General features: G+C 38.5%; 1 protein-coding gene across 1 annotated transcript in view; it reads left to right on the top strand.

The window, feature by feature from the left end:
* Nucleotides 1–17,657, top strand: part of MAN1A2 (mannosidase alpha class 1A member 2) — a 135,986-nt gene that overhangs the window by 87,405 nt on the left and 30,924 nt on the right. Inside the window, exons 6-8 of the mRNA XM_048294063.1 lie at nucleotides 316–410; nucleotides 1,841–1,964; nucleotides 2,380–2,473. Of these exons, the coding sequence (XP_048150020.1) occupies nucleotides 316–410; nucleotides 1,841–1,964; nucleotides 2,380–2,473 (313 nt within the window). The remainder of the gene's footprint in view (nucleotides 1–315; nucleotides 411–1,840; nucleotides 1,965–2,379; nucleotides 2,474–17,657) is intronic.

Here is a 17,657-nt window from a genome sequence, read left to right as displayed (position 1 = left end):
AAAGCACTTGAAATTCCTAATACTGGTGGAGGGAGGTGGGAGGAGACCTGATATTCTTCTGTAATAGGAATCTAAGAACTATTGCTGGAGAGCTTAGAAGGAAAGAAATTAAAATGACAAGTTTTCTTTCATGTTCAAATCTAACCAAAAGTTATAAAGTGAACAAGTGGCAAAAAATTATAAGTTAATATGTTTTTTACTATGTAAAGCTTTTTTAATACAAAGGGGTAGGTGGAGCAAGGAAATTTCAGTCTTTGTAATTCTTGGAGATAGATCAGACTTTGTAACTATTTGCAATTGATCCTACTATCTTAGGTTTTCAAGATCAAAGCAGTGCAACTGGCAGGAAAACTTCTTCCAGCCTTCAACACACCTACGGGTATACCATGGGCAATGGTGAATCTGAAAAGGTAATGAGTTTTCTTTTGTGAAGTGTGTTCCTCCCCCTCCCTCCAACTTAAAATTAGTAATAGCATACATCACTTTTTCTTAGTAGTGGAACTGTAGAAAATGCAGACAAATTGTCATTCCTGGCATGTTAATTTTGATAGAGTTCAGCACATTCTAACTCATTAACTGCAATAAATTTTGATCATGTTGTTTTTACTTCTGATTCTGCAATAAGCATTCAACCTGCCATTGGACCACGCTGAGCGTATTATTCTGTGTGTTGCTTTAGAGCTTAATAATTGTTTCTTTAGTCATTACAAAATCTATTGAAAACCACAATTGTTTGCAGGGCATGGTTGAACTTACTGGGTTTTCTGTACTGTGTGAGCTGTATATTACCTTTAGAAGATTCCCAGCATTTGAGATGATGATGGGACTCTGAAGATACTGTTTCATTTTACATTTTAGCTTAGGTATCAAGTCTGATGTGCTGAAGCCAACTATTGTCTGTGCAGATGGAGAGGTTCCTTTAGATGAATGCTCAGATCAGACTGAACTTCGATGGTCTGCATTACCTCATGGAAGACAACTGCCTTGTCTAATTTATTGCTTGCTCAGTGCTGGGATTTCCCTCAGATTTTGAGAGAGCTTTTTTAATGCAAGGCATTCTTTACATTTTTCACTATGTCCTTAAACAGTAGCTGATTTTGGATGTATGTCTAGATTGTGTGTACACTTACTCATAACTGAAATATTTTATGAGAGGAAGTAAAATTAATCTTCAGAAATATGTAGTTAACTCCAGAAATTAGAAGACCCAATCCTGAAAGGTGATGAAAACTCCCAAATTAGAACAAACCAGAGGTAATTTAGGAGTTAGGACTTAGCAAGATGGTATCTCTTAAAGTGCAAAAGGTAGGAGGTATGTGGCACTTTCTGCTGATTCTTTAAGTGAGCCTGAGGAACTCATGTGTTGTGCCAACAGTAAACATCCTGTATTCCTATGTAGACACAAGATAGGGATGCAGATCCCCCACAGGTAAAGGGAAGACAGATCCCTTAAAGATCGGCAGGGTAAAGATTGACAGGACAAGAAAGCGAACGCTGCGACCTTCAGAACTTGTGTTATCTTGATTCTTGTCTTAGGAGCATATGGTGAATAAAGAACAGCTGAGACTGAGCCCAGTGTTAAGTCATCAGATTTGTGTGACATCAAGGTATTATATTTTTTGATCGTAGGACTTCTTGCTGATGTGGTTATGGCGCCTTTTTTCCAAAAAGACCAACCAGTGAACCAATTGATCGATCAAATCACAACTCCTGTAATCTTAAGTGTGGGTTAAAGCGTTGTTGCTACGTGTCTGATTGGCTGTGGTAGTTGTGCTGTGCGCAGTAATTCTGAATTTTCTGTTGTTTTCTCCCCTTTTTTATGCATATTTTTGGAATTCAGTGGTGTTGGTCGAAACTGGGGCTGGGCTTCTGCTGGCAGTAGCATCCTCGCTGAGTTTGGTACTCTGCACATGGAATTTGTCCACCTCAGCTATTTGACAGGAGACCCCGTATATTACAACAAGGTGAGTCTCAAAAATGAGTGTTTTTATCATGTTTTTCATCATAAATTGCATTAAAGGGGAAGTACTTTCTGTATTGAATTCTACTTCCCTTCTTGGTAGCAGGTAAATTTTTTCTTGCTTGTATTTCTGTTACCAAATAGATATCTTTTTCAAGTAGAAATATATGACAACCCAGGTTTTCTTATTTGTTTGAGAATACATTTAAAAATCATAATTTTTAAGCATGTTTATATAAGCAGTCCTTTAAAACCAAAACTATGCAAATCTGAAGAAAGCCCTCAAGAGAGCTTGTGGTTCAGATTAATAAAATTTGCTACTAAAAATGAAAGGAAAATAAAAAAGATTTTAGATTTAACTATGTGCACAGGGCAGATGAACGTTGTTAGCGGTGAACCTGATTCTTGATTTAATTTAGGTCATGCACATTCGGAAGTTACTTCAAAAAATGGATCGTCCTAATGGACTTTATCCAAATTATTTGAATCCAAGAACAGGCCGGTGGGGTCAGCGTAAGTATTCTTATTTTATTAATTCCTAATTAGAAGTCTACTTCTTACTTTGTTGCTGAGTTGCAGATCAGAAAGCTTATTCTGTAGGGCACAAGCAGCATTGCTTGAAAACATAGAACACAGAAGGATTGCTTGAACTTGAGATCTCCTGAAACAAATCTTTGCCTGTCGCTGTCTGAAGTCACAGAGCTCACATTTTAGGGTACTTCCTGAAAACAGCTTCTGATGCCTGTCATTACGTGTATTGGTCAATAAAATCTTAAGTAATAAAGAATAAGGCTGAAAGTATTTCCTCATTTTGATCCTGTTCCTGGTTTTGTTCTGCAAACCATCTGGTAAGTGGATTATTGTAGGGTGACGTGCATTGCTGTAAGTTAATGCATGTTTGTGGTGGTTAAATTGTGTTAGGCACTGACATCTACAAACATAATTCATCTACTTATTGGCACGTGAAATGGCATGATGAACCTCCTTATCGATGTGAAAAAAAAAGCCTTGGAATGAAAAGAAAAAGCAGGTTTTGTTGCTGACAATGTAAGAGGAGAGATAAAACATCAAGAGCGAGACACAAACATGATTCCTTTCTTGAAGTGGTTCTTTCAAAAAAAGTCGAGTGGTTTTGTGCTTTGATAGTGATGGTGATAAAAGAGAATTTTTTTCTTCAAGATTTCTATTTCTTTTATAAATGCAGGTCTATTTTGGAAAAACAAGCAAGATGATCTATTTCTGTCCTGTTTGACATCATTGATAGGTTTTGGGGATTTCAGTGGCTGGCTCTAAATATCCAGGAGAACATGTTCTGGCTTGCAAACTGAGAATCTGCTTCTGACTTTGAATCTGATATGTGAGGGAGATGAATACAGCTGTCATTGCAGTCATTGTGAAATACTTGTCTAATACCATCTTTAAAGCCAAAATTCTCTCCAAAGCATCTTATATCTTTGAGTGAATCATGACCCATCTGAGATGGGCAAATGGATTGATGGGACAAATTCTTCTGGTAAATTTAACAATGCATTCAGAAATAAGAAAATACGCAAATACAAATACTCAGGTGTTATTTATTCAAAAGGCAATTTTATATTGTTGCTTTGGAACAAATTTTTTCTATTGATTTTTTTTTTGTATTCCTAACCATCTGCTTGTGCTGGTTTTATCAAAAGTAGTCTAATTGGACATATCACCAGCATTCTTTAGGGACTGTTTCATAGAATCATGGAATGGCTTGGGTTGGAAGGGGCAGTAAAGATCATCTAGTTCTGACTCTCCTGCTGTGGGCAGGGACACCTTCCACTGGATCAGGCTGCTCAAAGACTCTAATCCAGCCTTGAACACTTCCAGGGATGGGGCATACACAACTTCTCTGGGCAACCTGTTCCTCACTCACCCCACAGTAAAGAATTTCTTTCTAATACCTAATTTTAACCTAGTCTCTTTCAGTTTGAATCCATCTCCCCTTGTCCTGTCACCACAAGCCCTTGTAAAAAGTCCCTCTCCAGCTTTCTTCTAATAACAATGCACAGAATTAGTATCTCTTGGGAATAAAATACTTCTCATCACTAAAAATAAACATACAGTGAAAAGTTTAACTTTGCAGAAGTTTGGTGGAGCTCAAACATACTATTAAATGAATTTTGCAAGATAATACATTTGGGACTCAAGTTTAGGATTATAAACTGAGACTTAAGTTCTGAGGATAAAAAGAAATACAAATTTATAGAGCTTTTAATTTTTCTGTGCTGCTTATGAGTCATAAATTTATTTCCTGGAATTCGGTGGTTGGGATTTGGGGGGTTTTTTTGAGCAAATAATGTTCCAAATGCAGATTCAGATGTTCTGGTAGTATTTCTAGGATTTTCCCAGTGCAACAATGTTGTGGCTTAGGATGGTAGTCTCCAATTTAGTTCCCCTAAAACCACACAGCCGCTCCCTCCACCTCCTCCTGCCTCCTGTTGGAAGCACAAAAAACAATGATCACTGGTTGAGATAAGAACAATTTGCTGGAAACAGCAATGAGATAAGAAACTGAACAATAACAGCAACAATATTAATAACAAAACATATAAGACAAAGAAACTATTTACATAGAAGACCTGTTCTTCCCAACCACTTTCTTCTCCATGACCAGAAAGGATGCCCTTCTCCTGAGAGAAGAGTCATTTTCCCTGTCCCTGGCAATGACCTGAGGTGGTATTGAATAACATTAGGGTCTGGCCATGTCCCCTCCCAGCTACTGTAAAAAATGAACCCTGTTCTGGCTACAACTAGGACAAACAAGCATTTGTAAATCTAATACTGATTTTGTGGGGACTAGATAGCAGGAATCCGTAATTCACTATTTCCTTTCACAAACCTGGGTGGAATGATGAGAAAATGTCTCTGTTGTATCCCTGGTAGATCACTCTTCAGTCAATCTATTTGCAAAAATTTAAGAAGTTACAGTAAAGGAGCACGTGGTCTGAAACACTGGACAGATGAGATGGAATAGCTGAGGCTTAGGCAGGAATTTCTTTCTGCCTTGCAGAGATTGTGTTCTGCTACGTGTAAGTGAGTCGAGTGAGGATGATGCCTTCACACACAACATCCCAATTCACTAGAGGACTCGTGTCGAAGTCCCCTACACTGTTACTGGCTTGAGTCCCATGGTTGGTATTAAGGGCAGGCAAGGCTTTTATGTTCTTCTCAGAAGGTAATTTCAAAGAGCATTGTATTTGGCTTGTTATATACTTTTGTACTGGAAAGACTGAGACAATGGGAAGAGTATCAAAGCATAACTTTTCTTTTTTCAGCTTCTGGGAAGGCTGCCCTTCTCATCTTCGCTGTGACCTTTAGTTCGATGCATCTTATCTTGGACAAAGTACTTTCTGCAGATAGTTTCTGAGCATTATTTCAGAACACTTTATTAGCCTAGATACAAGTAACTCTTCACTCTGTCCTTTCTGGTGTTGCTTTTCTTTCTTTTTTTTCTTTCTTTCTTGCTTTCAACATTTTTTTCCCTTCTCAAACTTTTTTTGGTTCAATTCTAGTTAGGTTTTCTGTTAATCTGTACAGTATTCCCACTAAATCATGAGGGGTGTGAAATAGATAAAATAAACTGGCATAAATACATACCTAAATGCACTGCTGAAGAACTATGTGATATAGCTGCAATATAGCATCTTTCTAGTGGTGGGGTTTTTTTCTGTTTCTGTACCTTCCATTCTAGTGGTGAGTACCTTTATTCAAAGTAATAAAAACGTCAGTGGTGATGTGAACTTAGCAGTCAGAGCAATTAATGCTATTAGTACCAGTTGATTCTTAGTATTAGACAAAATATATAGTAGAAGAATTCATTTAGGTCAAGTTTTCTCTGCAGGTATATTTTGTCTTTGCTTTTTAATTTTTTCTTTTTTAAAGAAAAAATGTACATTATTTGAATAGAAGAAGAATTGTACCCTTCTAGAAGTGTTGCTGTTTTGTTTAATTTTGTTCTAACAAGATGATAGGTAGACTTGAATATTTAAAGGAAATTCCTGTTGCAAGATCATGGAAGAAAAGAAAAGCATCGGTTTCTGTGGCTTTGGTGTGGCCCCATAGGGCTGTAAACTGGATCGATCTCTACTTGCAAAAAGAACCTTGTGGAAAATTCTTGATACCTTCTACCTTGATATTTGATAGGCTATATTGATACCTTCTCAGAGCTGTTTGCACAAGGAGCCTAGGCACACCCTAATTTTGTGGGGTTTAACCAAAGGTACATTTGGTTCAATGTACTTTTACGTTTACATTTGGTTCAATGTACCCCCCAGCCCTCTTTGCATATCCAGGGTTCTTAAATGGTGATGAGCTAGCTTTTGTAAAGGTCTTTCAAGCCTTTTGGGGGTCAGCAATTGTTATGGGGTTCTTCTGTGCCTCAGAATATTTCTGTCTTAGCCTCCATGAATGTTTGGCCATGTTGCTTTTTCTTGTCTGGTTTGCCTTGTTTAAGTGTATGCTCAAAATGTGGTCTGTGCTCTTCTTGGGTTAGGAGAAGGGGAGTGGTGTATGTGGTATGCTGCAACCTTGTTGACATCCTTCTGATGTGAGGATGCAGGGTCCAGTGAGTCATTTCTGCTGGGATTTGATTTATCAGAGTGCAGGCCTTTTGATCTCAGTATAAATAGCACGTTCTGCAGTTTCACTGCTGGGAATGATGTGCTGGGGACACTGCCCTCAGACATGCAGACCATCTTCTTCACTTGTTCTTTTGCTGGAGCTTAGAAAGACAGGCTTTTTCATTTAAACCAGTCAATGTTTCTGTTACACATCCCTGAAAAGTTATAATCAGTGAAGTAACTTACCAGTCAATTAGTAATAATGATTTCATCAAGAAGGATGTGACCATTGCTTCCAGGTTCTTAACAAGTTGTAGAGATGAGTCAAATCATTATGTCGGTGTGACATTAATCTATAGCCATGTCTTTGAAGTAATTACAATTTAATTAATAAAAATTTTCATTTGCATTTAATGCACTTGACATAGCCCTTGCAGAAGGATTCTGGTGACAGATTACTTCCTTTCTTTTTTTGCCTGCCTCAGGAGGCAGCAGCAGCCAGGGTCTGAAGCCACAGCAGGCAGGACTGAGCAGGGACTACTACTTCATCCCATCATTTCTTTCCTCTTGAATGCTGTAAACCCCAGTCCTAAAAACTGCTGGGTGAATGGCTAACTGGTCATTGCTAAATCCCCATCCTTTCCAATCCAAGTGCTTTGTAATACAACTGGACACTTGATGCTGTGTAGCAGCAAAGGGGTTCATTATACCCAGGAGGAGGAAAATGATGGGTAAATATTTGGGTTTAAGCTTATAATGTGCAGGTATTATTACAGCATAGGGGTCATGACAGCTTTTGAATGGGTTCAGCTCAGGATTTGTCAGCTCACTGGGGCATTTCCTAGAAGGCAGAGCTATAATGCCCACAGGAATGTTGACAGATTCCATTTTTACTTATGGGCTAAGGTGATGGTCCAGTAGGAACAAGTTCTTTATGACAATTCTGCTTTGGGGTTTCAGTTTCTCTAAGACTGAAAGGAAAATAGCTGGCAGGAAGCATTTTCTAACTTCTCACATTAACCTTCAGTTGACTTTGTTAGCTTTTTGTTTACACATGGTGAGTGGTTGGTTTGGTGTGAGCATCAGAACTTCGAATTAGATTATTTTCAAAAGCAGTAACTGTACTTTCTAGAGAAGCCTCCTAAGCAGATACAACAGAAAGTTGATTAAAAGCAGGGATTTCAGAATTATGGAAATTGATTTGAACTGAAGGAAAGTGATTTCTTAAAAAATTAAAATATGTTGAGAAAATTTAATTTGCATTTGGAAACACGTTAGATCAGCATACCAACTAGAAGAGCAATAACAAAAGAAATGCCAAATCTGTATAGTATTGCAAAGTCAGGGCACGCCACTCATGTTTGCACATTTCTGTAAATTGGGCATTCTTCCTTTTTGCTTTCCAACACTGAGAATAAACTACTGAATTTCATCTGATTCCAACATCTCTTGCAAATAATAATGTTACTGAAGGGGAACTCTAATTACTCTTGACTTCAAATCTCATTTCCTGCACCTGGGCTACGTATGGAGTTACCTGGATTGGTTACTAAGAGAGTTGTCAGTTTAACTAAAGTTGGGGTTTAGGCCAAATATGGCTTCCATATGCAAGAAAACAAGCAGAAATGTCATTCTGTGTTAATCTTATGTGTTTACTACACCTTAGTTTATTACACAGTAACAAGTTGCTGTGAAGTAAGCTAGCATGTGAATTTACAGTGCATGGGTGGAGCACCGCTATTAGGAATGTAGCAGCAGACACTGAATTTGTCACCACTAAATGCTGATGTGATGAACATTCAGGCTGCAGTCTATTCTCTGGTGCTTTATTCATGTCTCTTTACAGAAAACAAGCCCCTCCATCAGACTTGCAAGTAGCCGAAGTTAAAAGCCTGGTGGGGGACACTCTGTCACCATCTTTACAAGGACTCACTGACAATGTGATACTGATCACGTGTAATATGAGTATTAAATGCACTAAATTTAAATGGTGTCTTCCAGGTCAAAGTGACAGCTTTCCTTTAAAGACAGTAAGAAGATTCACACAGGTATTTAGCCTGTTACATGCACTACCTTAGCACCTTCTGGTGATGTTCTCACTTTCTTGCAGCGTCCTGCACAGAGTAGGTAGAGGCACAACCCAGGTGGCTGAATGGGAGGAACTTACATCCTCTGTTTCCCAGTTGCTTGTATTGGAGACTGGCCTTTAAATAAACCTAAGCAAATACCTTGTTTGGATGTGCATATTGCATTTTCTTCAGGTGGTCTTTAATTTTCAACAATAACTGCTTAAATTAAACCAAGCACTTTTGATTTTAAAACACTACTTGTAGAAGGCTTCTCTGCATTTAATTTATTTGTGTTGGATTTACACTTGTTTTAAAATGGTGCAATTTTCAAACATGGAAAAAAAAACCAAAATGATTTTAAATTACTGTCATTAAATCAGTGGAAATGCTGGGCAAATATTCCAGGTTTTTTATGCCTGCCCGTACAGCTGGTTTTAGGCTAATGCCCTTGGGCTGAGCTAAGTAATTAACCAAACTGCTTAATTTAAACTCTTGCAGGTAATAGACAAACCATGAGCAATACATCCTATCTATTTTCATTTGTGATGTGGTATTGTATCAAATACATAGCACCATCTGTCTATATTTACTTTTCAGAATTTAAAGGAAAAGTGAAAATTAATTTGTTATAAATATATGTAACGCAGTTAAAGATGGTAAGAAAACTGCTGCATTCAGTAGGCTCCAAGACCTGGGGATTCCTCCTTCCCAGCTCTTGAAGCCCAGCCAAGTCCAGGTCTCTCCATCCCTGTCTGATGGATGTGACTGCTGAAGTTCCTGTTTGCAGTTTGGCTGTGGCGAGGCTCAGGACGCGTTGCAGAGAGGTGCACACATGCATTAAGAGGACACTGCTGCAGCTGCCCACACAGACAGCCACCAACAGCCCTGCCTTTGTAGCACCCCTGTGTAGTACTGCCACAACTCACCTGCAACATACCCACAGATAGCCAGGTTTTGATCTTCCTCCTTATGTTCACTGTCAAACAGATGCAGGGGCTTGCACCCTTCACAAGTCTCCTCATGCTCATGGACCCTTCAAACATTAGCAAAGGCTCTCAGTCTGTCCAATACCTGTGCTTGCACCCTGGACCTCTTATGCAGCGATCAGCCCAGAGCTTGGGTTGTTTCTGATGCAGGTCTCCTGCTGTCCAGCTGGGAGTTTGCTAATGAGCTACACATGCACTCAGGATTAAATTCACTGGGAAAAACAAGCACACACGGGTGTTTTCATTTACTGGCGCATAAACCTAGGGCCCTGTGACCCACCATCAGCCCCTGAGCTCTACCATCCAGCTCTACCAGCCCCTATCATCTGCAGACACTTTTGGATGAGGAAGGTGCTGTCACATTCTGCGTATCCCCTGTGTGAGAATGTGAACACTGAGAATAATCAGCATGTTAGCTGAAGGGTATTGTCCTGACAGTGTGAGCTCTAGCTGATCCATAGGGGGAGTGGGTCTCTTGAATGCAAGCTTTCAAGGGTGCTACAGAGATAGAACTCCAGATACTGATTTATTTATCAGTTATTGGGCCTTTCATTTTTAAAATTAATCAAGAAACCTTTTCAGTCTTTACACCTGCCTCTGGGAGATGAAAACCCTTGCAGATTGCAAGGTGAAGTGAATCATACTGAAGAATGAAGTAGTCTTTCAAAAGATTAAAGAAATACTGCAGATAAATATTTCAGATAAAAATGTAATTGTATCATAAATTAACAGGTTAATAATGTAGTTAGAGATAGTGAAAAGATGCTAGTATTGGAAAACCTGTCTTTGCCAGCTGAAGCTGCTCATAATCTCCTTTAACTATGAAGATACTTTGCATTCTCTCTCCTACCCTTATTTATTTATTACATGCCTTGCTTAGCACAAGGGGTATCTTAAATTATGTCTATTAATACCTGTACCTTCTTTAAAGAAACTAGCGATGCCATGAGTCAGGAAAAATAAAACTGTGAAGCGTAATGTCAAGTTCTGGCAAAACATCCAGAACCTAAGAAGCAGCAAAGGGAATTGAGTCAAGTAACCCTGTATATTCCAAAGTATTTTCCAAAACTCATCAGATAACTACTTGCTATTTGGACTTGTGAATAAGAATTTCTAATACTTTAACTCTCAGATGATTATTTTTCCCCTTCAGTGCAAGGAAAAGATTTTCTCTCACTTAAGTAGAAATGGTCCAGAATTAAAATAATTGCATATTGTAAAAATACTTGTAGAGTAGTTCCCAACCTGACTGCATTTTTGCACAGTTATTCGATTTAGCAAGTAAATTGCTTTTTTTAATTTGTGTTTGGAACATCATTTATAGAACTTGAGATATGTGATAGTTAGTGTGTGATAGTTAGTTCGGCCATTGGTGTAAGCATTTATTTATGTAGATTCTTCAATTTGAAATCTGCTTTCAGGTTATCACATTATGAACAAATAAAATTACAACATTATTTCTTGGCTTCCAGCAGTAGGCTTGCTGTTGCAGATGAGGAGGTGGGGGGGGGGGGTTGGTTCTTTGCATTTTTTTTCCTATCTTGGCAGGTGTCCTTAATTTTACCCTCCAATTTATTTTGTGGTGTTCTGCCTTTAGAAACATGCATGTGTTTTGAATAGAAAATAATCTGTGTAATCTCTGCTGGGGAATTCCCCTTGCCCTTTTGCTTTGCACCCTTGTACAAATGTAATTAGCTGTGTTCCAAGAAAAAGCTGCATTCAAATTTTTTTATTCATTAGAAGCCAAGAGCAAGATAATCTGTTAAAACTTTATTTTACGAAATGCAACAGAACTGTGCATTACAGGGAACATGCTTTTATAAGACTAAACTTAAGACATTTTGTTGGTCTGCTGAGCAAGATGCTGAAAAAGGTGAACAAATAAAAGCTTTGTTTAGTGTGTTAAAGATTCTAGTGTTATTGGAAGGTTAAACATGTATATGAATTACGCATTTGAAAAGGAGCGTCTATAAATAGTTCCTAAAGAAAGGATATGGATATGGTATAACTGGGTTTTGAGAATGCTTGCATACGTAGCTGGGCAAAGAGATGAATATTTCATTTTGATGTACCACCAAGCTGTACTCTTAGAGCATGATCTTGGTGGGGAGTGCATCAATATCCAGAATTTGTAATTTGTCCCACAGCAGCTTTTCCATCTATTTTTCTCACTGTGAATTCAGTAAATTCACCTGTATTAAAGAAATCGGACATGTTTAGGGTACTGCCTGATATTTTTGAAAGTTTACATTGATGGCTTTGAAGACATTCACTTAAAATGATTGGGGAGTAAAAAATTATCCTTTGACACATGCTCTGTAAGTTTTTAGAGTTTGATTTCCTGTGGAATCTCATTATTTCTTTGATAATTATATGCCTAAAGCTGCATTTTTGAACCATTCTTGACTTACTATTTCTTACAAAAGGGAAGCCTATCAAAGTCCAGTTACAAACTTGTTACAGCCTTATTAAACTTCCTTGTTTTTATTTTTTTCCTTCTCTATCACTTGTTGGAGGCTGTGCACCTGAGTGTTTCTATCAATGCTCTCTAGACTACTGGCAAATTTGGATGACTCATCTATTGTCACATCTGACATGTTTCTTTTCATTCTGTCTTCAGTACGTGAGACTTCATATTCTGCGTTCTACGTGGAGATGTTCCTGTTGGTGGTCACATGAGAAACATTTCCAGTTAGGTGACATTGAGAAGAGAGGGTCTATAGCTCTGTTCAGTGAACATTGAATGTATCTTACCAATGGCTTCTTTTAATCCTGAAGTTCCATTGGAAGCTGGACTATCCTTGTAGCAGCAAGCTAAAATACCATCTCAACGTGGAGATCTGTGTGATCTTGCAGATATGGTCCCATATGACCTATCTGGTCAGAAGTAAGAGAGGGGTGGTGATGAATGCAGTCCACATACAGTGTGGTAGCTCCGTCTCAGTCACAGAGCATGGGCTGAACAAGTCTTACAATCAGCACAATTTCCCAGCACCTACAGAGTGATCAAAACTTCAGGTGGCTGCGTGTGCCATTTCAGGCATCTGTCATGAGAAGAAAAATAAGAGATACATAGACTGAAGTTTAGGAGAAAGAAACAGGAAGAGTAGCCTGGGTTTATATTGCATGTGGTGTATTCCAAAAGTGCATCAAAAATTAGGAGTGTCTTTCCTTGCTTCTTGGAATCACTTTTGACTGTCAGCTTCCATGTGGGATATATATACATACATACATATGTAAATACATAAACTGCCATGTCTTTATACAACTTGAAGGGAGAGGGTGAAGTTGTTGACAGTAGGTTTGCCAGCTGATTTGGTACAGATGAGCGTTGGACTAGATTTAATCTAATAAAGGTTTCCCTCTCTCATGTTCTTTTTAATCTTCAAGAGGAGAATTGAGCTCTTCAAGGAATATTAAGGTGAATAAACTAAAGGGTGTAATGATCTTAAGAGCTTGTCAATCCCCCTATGTATGGTCTCTTATTAAAAAGGGACTCCTTGGGTTGTGGGCACATTTGCAGCAGGTGATGTTATCCCTTTTAGCTGCTTTTTGCAGCCACCTTGTCAAGTAAAAAAAAGTCATCAGAGACAAACATGCATGTGACTTCCCATCAACCCACTGCAAATCCCAGTGGCTTCATTAAGGCTTCCCACACAGTTGGGATTTACAGTGACTCTACACTTGGCTGAGAGGCAGGTGTGCTTCATTTGGGTGGCTCTGTGGGCGAGTGTAATAATCTTGAAAAGACAACTTCAGGTGATAAAAGACCACTTCTCAGTAAACACACTGAGGTAAGGATTTAATGTGTTTCTAATTTTAGCATGTGCACTTGATGTATTTAGTTGATTGTTGTTTAATTCCTGAACATGTCTTCTGAGAGATGACCTAAATCTTTCCAGAATTATAAATAACAGCTGGAATGTTTTGATGTTTCAGGAAGGTTTGAATACAAAAAAAAAAAAAAAAGAAAATGTTTGTTCCAGCTGTGAATTCCTGGGAGTGAAAGTGCAGTCTGTTGTAGATACCAAATTAGGATACTCCTTTGACATCATAGAATCATAAATTACATTCAGTCTGAAGAAGTGTTTTGATTCTGAGAACATTAGTTACCTAAATATGTGTATTAGTTAGGTAGTTATACTTGCTGGTCTGTTTCAAAGTACTTTTGTTGTCTTTGGACACACTTGAATTGTGAAAGCTTAGCCATTTTTAATCTTTAGTTTGATAGTCCTTACAGTTCTAGGAAGTCATTTTGCTTATTCTATGAGAAACTGGTAGCACTTATAATTAAGATTGCTTAATGCTTTTCATTAAGTGATTGTGTTTTCAGTTTCTTGTAGCTGTCAGACTTCAGTTCTTCCAACTGGAGTATTCTGTCTGCCTCAAGCTGTTTTGTTTGGATTTCTTTAAACAACTTTGACAAAAATGCTTTAGCCATCTCTAAGTGAAGCTAGAAATGGAATGTGATTCTATTCAGATTAAAGTTTGTTTTTTCAAAGAGTACAGTTAAGGAACTCAAGAACCATCCATATTTTTCCAAGCCTTGTTAAAATATTCACATCTAGTTTCTCCATCTGGAGTATTTAGAGTTCAGTTGCTCTGTTCTCCAGAGCTGTGTGTGCTGAGCAGTCGTGATCTGCACCCCCAGGCTGGGAGGAGCAGAGCGAGGTGTTTCGTGTTGCTTGATTCTGTTGTGGCACGAGGCTGTAGAATGGGAAGCAGTGTCTGTTCAGCTTCCTCCCACCTGATAAATGCTTTACTTACTTTCTTCAAATGCAGTTCTGTTACGTGAGACCTTGTTTTCAGAAAAATTCTCATGCTGGTAATGTGTTCCTTAGTGATAAATAGTTTATATTTGACTAAAACTGCACCTCCACCTCCTTTTATCAGGGCTGCCTCTGCTGCAGTTAGTTTACAAGTGTTTGCACTTTTAAGCCAACCACTATGGCTTATGACATCCTTAGGTTGAATTTCTGCTGTGAATTGCAACAGCTGCAATTTCCAGGGCCTCAGCTTTCTGGATTAAAGGATTAGAAGGAGAGCTTGCACCTATTTAGAGCAGCTGAGGAGCAGTAAGCCCAACTACATGAAGTAAAGATTGAACTGAAATTTAATCAGAGCCAGTCTGAAGACAAAGAGACAAACAATTCTTTGAAAGTTTCCTGCACGGAGAAAGAGGTCTCCTGCAGTGTAAGGCCAGTTGGTGCAGGCCAGAACAACTAATGGTGATGGGCTGTGTGGGTTTCTTAATGAAAGTTAATATTAGCTTAATCACTTTGCTACCCCCTCCTGGTCACTTAACTTTTCCACTCTTGAACTTCTTCTCTGACGTATTTCTTGTCAGTTTGTGATCCTTGAGTAATATCAGCCTCCCTTTTTATTGCTTCCTTCTTTTGTTGCCGAGTAGTTCTGTACTACTACTCTTGGTTGAAATGAATCAGTGATTTGTTTATCTTGGCATTTCCAGTCTACTGAGTATAGCACAAGTTTTAGTGAGTTCTACTTTATTTTAAAGTCACAAGTGACTATTACAGTTCCAAGATTGGAATTTACAAATAGCCAAATTACTATTTTTTTGCTTAGTTGTTCTCTCTCTGTCTCTAAAAACACTGAATCAGTGTTGTAGTTGCAGTTTGTGAATTCAATATACTGTGGGCATAGTCGATCCTCATCTCCACCTGCTTGTGCTTATGCACTGCTCCAGTGTTATCTCACCGTCTTGCTTTCCCGTAGGGCAGCCTATGCATACTAAACATACTTCTGCTCAGTATTGTATTTCATCTTTTTTATTCCACGTGCAGTAAGCGATGCAGAAGCTTTCTGCCTTGGGCGGATGTGCCCTGCGGTCAGGGAGGGGCAGTGGCTCGCTCCCAGTGTGCTCCTGGCTAGCAGGAAGCCTCACCCTCAGGTGTTGGGACTACAGCATCAGCCCTGACATGACGTGCTGTCTTTAAAACAATGTCTGGCTTCTTTCTTTATTCTTGCTCCTTGCCAAGAAATGACAATTGAACAATTAAGGCACAAAGCAGAGAAGGTTTAGCAAATCATGAACTGTTTTTAATTTGCCTCATTAAGCTGCTGTTAACTACTTGAAGCTATCTGCTTAAAAATAATTTGCACAACTTCAGTTTGCTCTAGAGAGCAGGTAGACCTTCATTAGAGCAGGCTTCATTATTAATGTTATCTTTAGGGGGCTTTCAGTTGTTGTGGGAAACATGCTGTTGCTCACTGAACCAAACTTTCCCTGTAAACAAAAGAAAGTGGCACGTGTTGGTAACTTGCAGTTTGTGGCCATAACCATATTCTTGGGAACCACTGCCATTCATGTGGAAACTGGCTTGCTGTGGAGGAAGTTATTTACAGATATTAGGTAGGTCTGGATATGAGAAATGAGAATGAGCTGTGTGATGCATAATATCCATGTTATCTGCAACTGAACCCAAAAATTAGTCCTGTAGAGAAAGAACAGCCAGATCCATCTCAGTGCATCACCTGTCGTTGAGGAGGGGGAACCTTGTTGCCTATGCTTTGAAGAGCTGTTTGTGGAAAAAAAAGTCTCCCCAGATTTGTAAAGAAAGAATTTCGCTTACAGGGAACAAATCACCAGAGCATTGCAGATCCTCCCTCCTCTCTGGAGCTGAGATCCAGTGGCATTTCAGTGAGACTGCGTGCACCCTTGTCTGACCTCCTGCTGCTGTGGTTTAGTGCTGTTCTGCTTCTTGTCAGGGTAGACTGTGTCAGCAGAGAGCTCAGGGATTGCTGATACCAATAAGATCATTTGGAGTGAAACTATCTTTAGGAATATTAGATAATGATGGTGTGAGATTTTAAAAGAAGGTCCCCCTCTCAGTCTGTGGGAAAGAGATCTGGTTTTTGGCATATTAGCTGAGACACAACATGTTACTAAGTATAGATCTTTTATCAATACATTAAAAACTCATCAAAGTATTGCTCTGAAATTGATTGTTGTTCATTGAGGGTTTTTTGTTTACAGCTGAGTGGTGTTTATTAAGAAGAAAAGTGCCAATATTTAACAGGATGCAAATCTTTTGTGGTAGCTGAGCAAAACTATTGCTATGAACTTGAAATATCATTGTCTTTTTATGAAGGTTTTATTTGTCTCTTTGGCAAGAAGAATCCTTACAAACAGACCGACTGCACAGGTTTGCACACAGTATGCTTTCAAGTGTGACAAATGAGAAAAAGTACAGGGTTTCTCGTAATTGCTTTTGCTTGCAAAGTTGAAGGTATTCTTTCCAACTGCAGCTACTATGTCTTTCAGTTTTAAAAGAATTCCAAAGCAATCCTTGACTGGAATCCTTTTATGTTTGCCCAGTCATCTGGGCCTACATTTGAAAAAATGAGGACTGAAGAAAATATCTGAATTTGTCTTGATTTGAAGGAACAAATGGTCTAAAAATGTATACATTGAACAGAATATGTGGCTTCAGCCACATTTGTTGTGCTATCATACTTGTTTTTGCTATATTTGTCTTAATCTGGAATGAATTCTACTTCAGGATTTCACTGTAAAAATAATAAAAATCTTTATGTGACAAAGAGCTAATTAAATGATTCTTGTAGATCAAATATGTGAAAAACAAATCCATTTTTAAATGTTCAAAGTGCTTATAAACTTAATGCTTATCTTCTCAGTTGTTTACTGAGGAGAGTACTCAGTGCCAAGATGCTATTGTAAGCTCAGTCCTTGAAATCACAGGTTGTTCTTTTTTAGTACTCTGGATTGACAGGTAAGGTTAGGGCCAGTTTGAAAATATCAGTATATTTTATGTGTGAAACATTTTTCTGAGCAAAACATTTTGAGTTGAGCTGAGTTAAATCTTTGAATCGATCTGATCTATAGCTTAAATAGCAGGAGAAGGTGATAACCACCGTGGACCTTCTGATAAGTTTGGGTAGGGAGCTTTCTTTTTAGGAGAGAATGATATGCGATGACCCAAATCTACAGTTTCCACCAGTTATATATTTGCTAAGGAATCTTGGAAATATTTCTTAAGCATTTCCACTCTAGGTGAGAGCAAGTTGTCAAAGA

This window comes from Corvus hawaiiensis, chromosome 2, assembly GCF_020740725.1.
Source record: "Corvus hawaiiensis isolate bCorHaw1 chromosome 2, bCorHaw1.pri.cur, whole genome shotgun sequence".
Classification (NCBI taxonomy): domain Eukaryota; kingdom Metazoa; phylum Chordata; class Aves; order Passeriformes; family Corvidae; genus Corvus; species Corvus hawaiiensis.
Note: the sequence above shows the minus strand (reverse complement) of the source record. Positions and strands in the feature narration are given on the sequence as shown.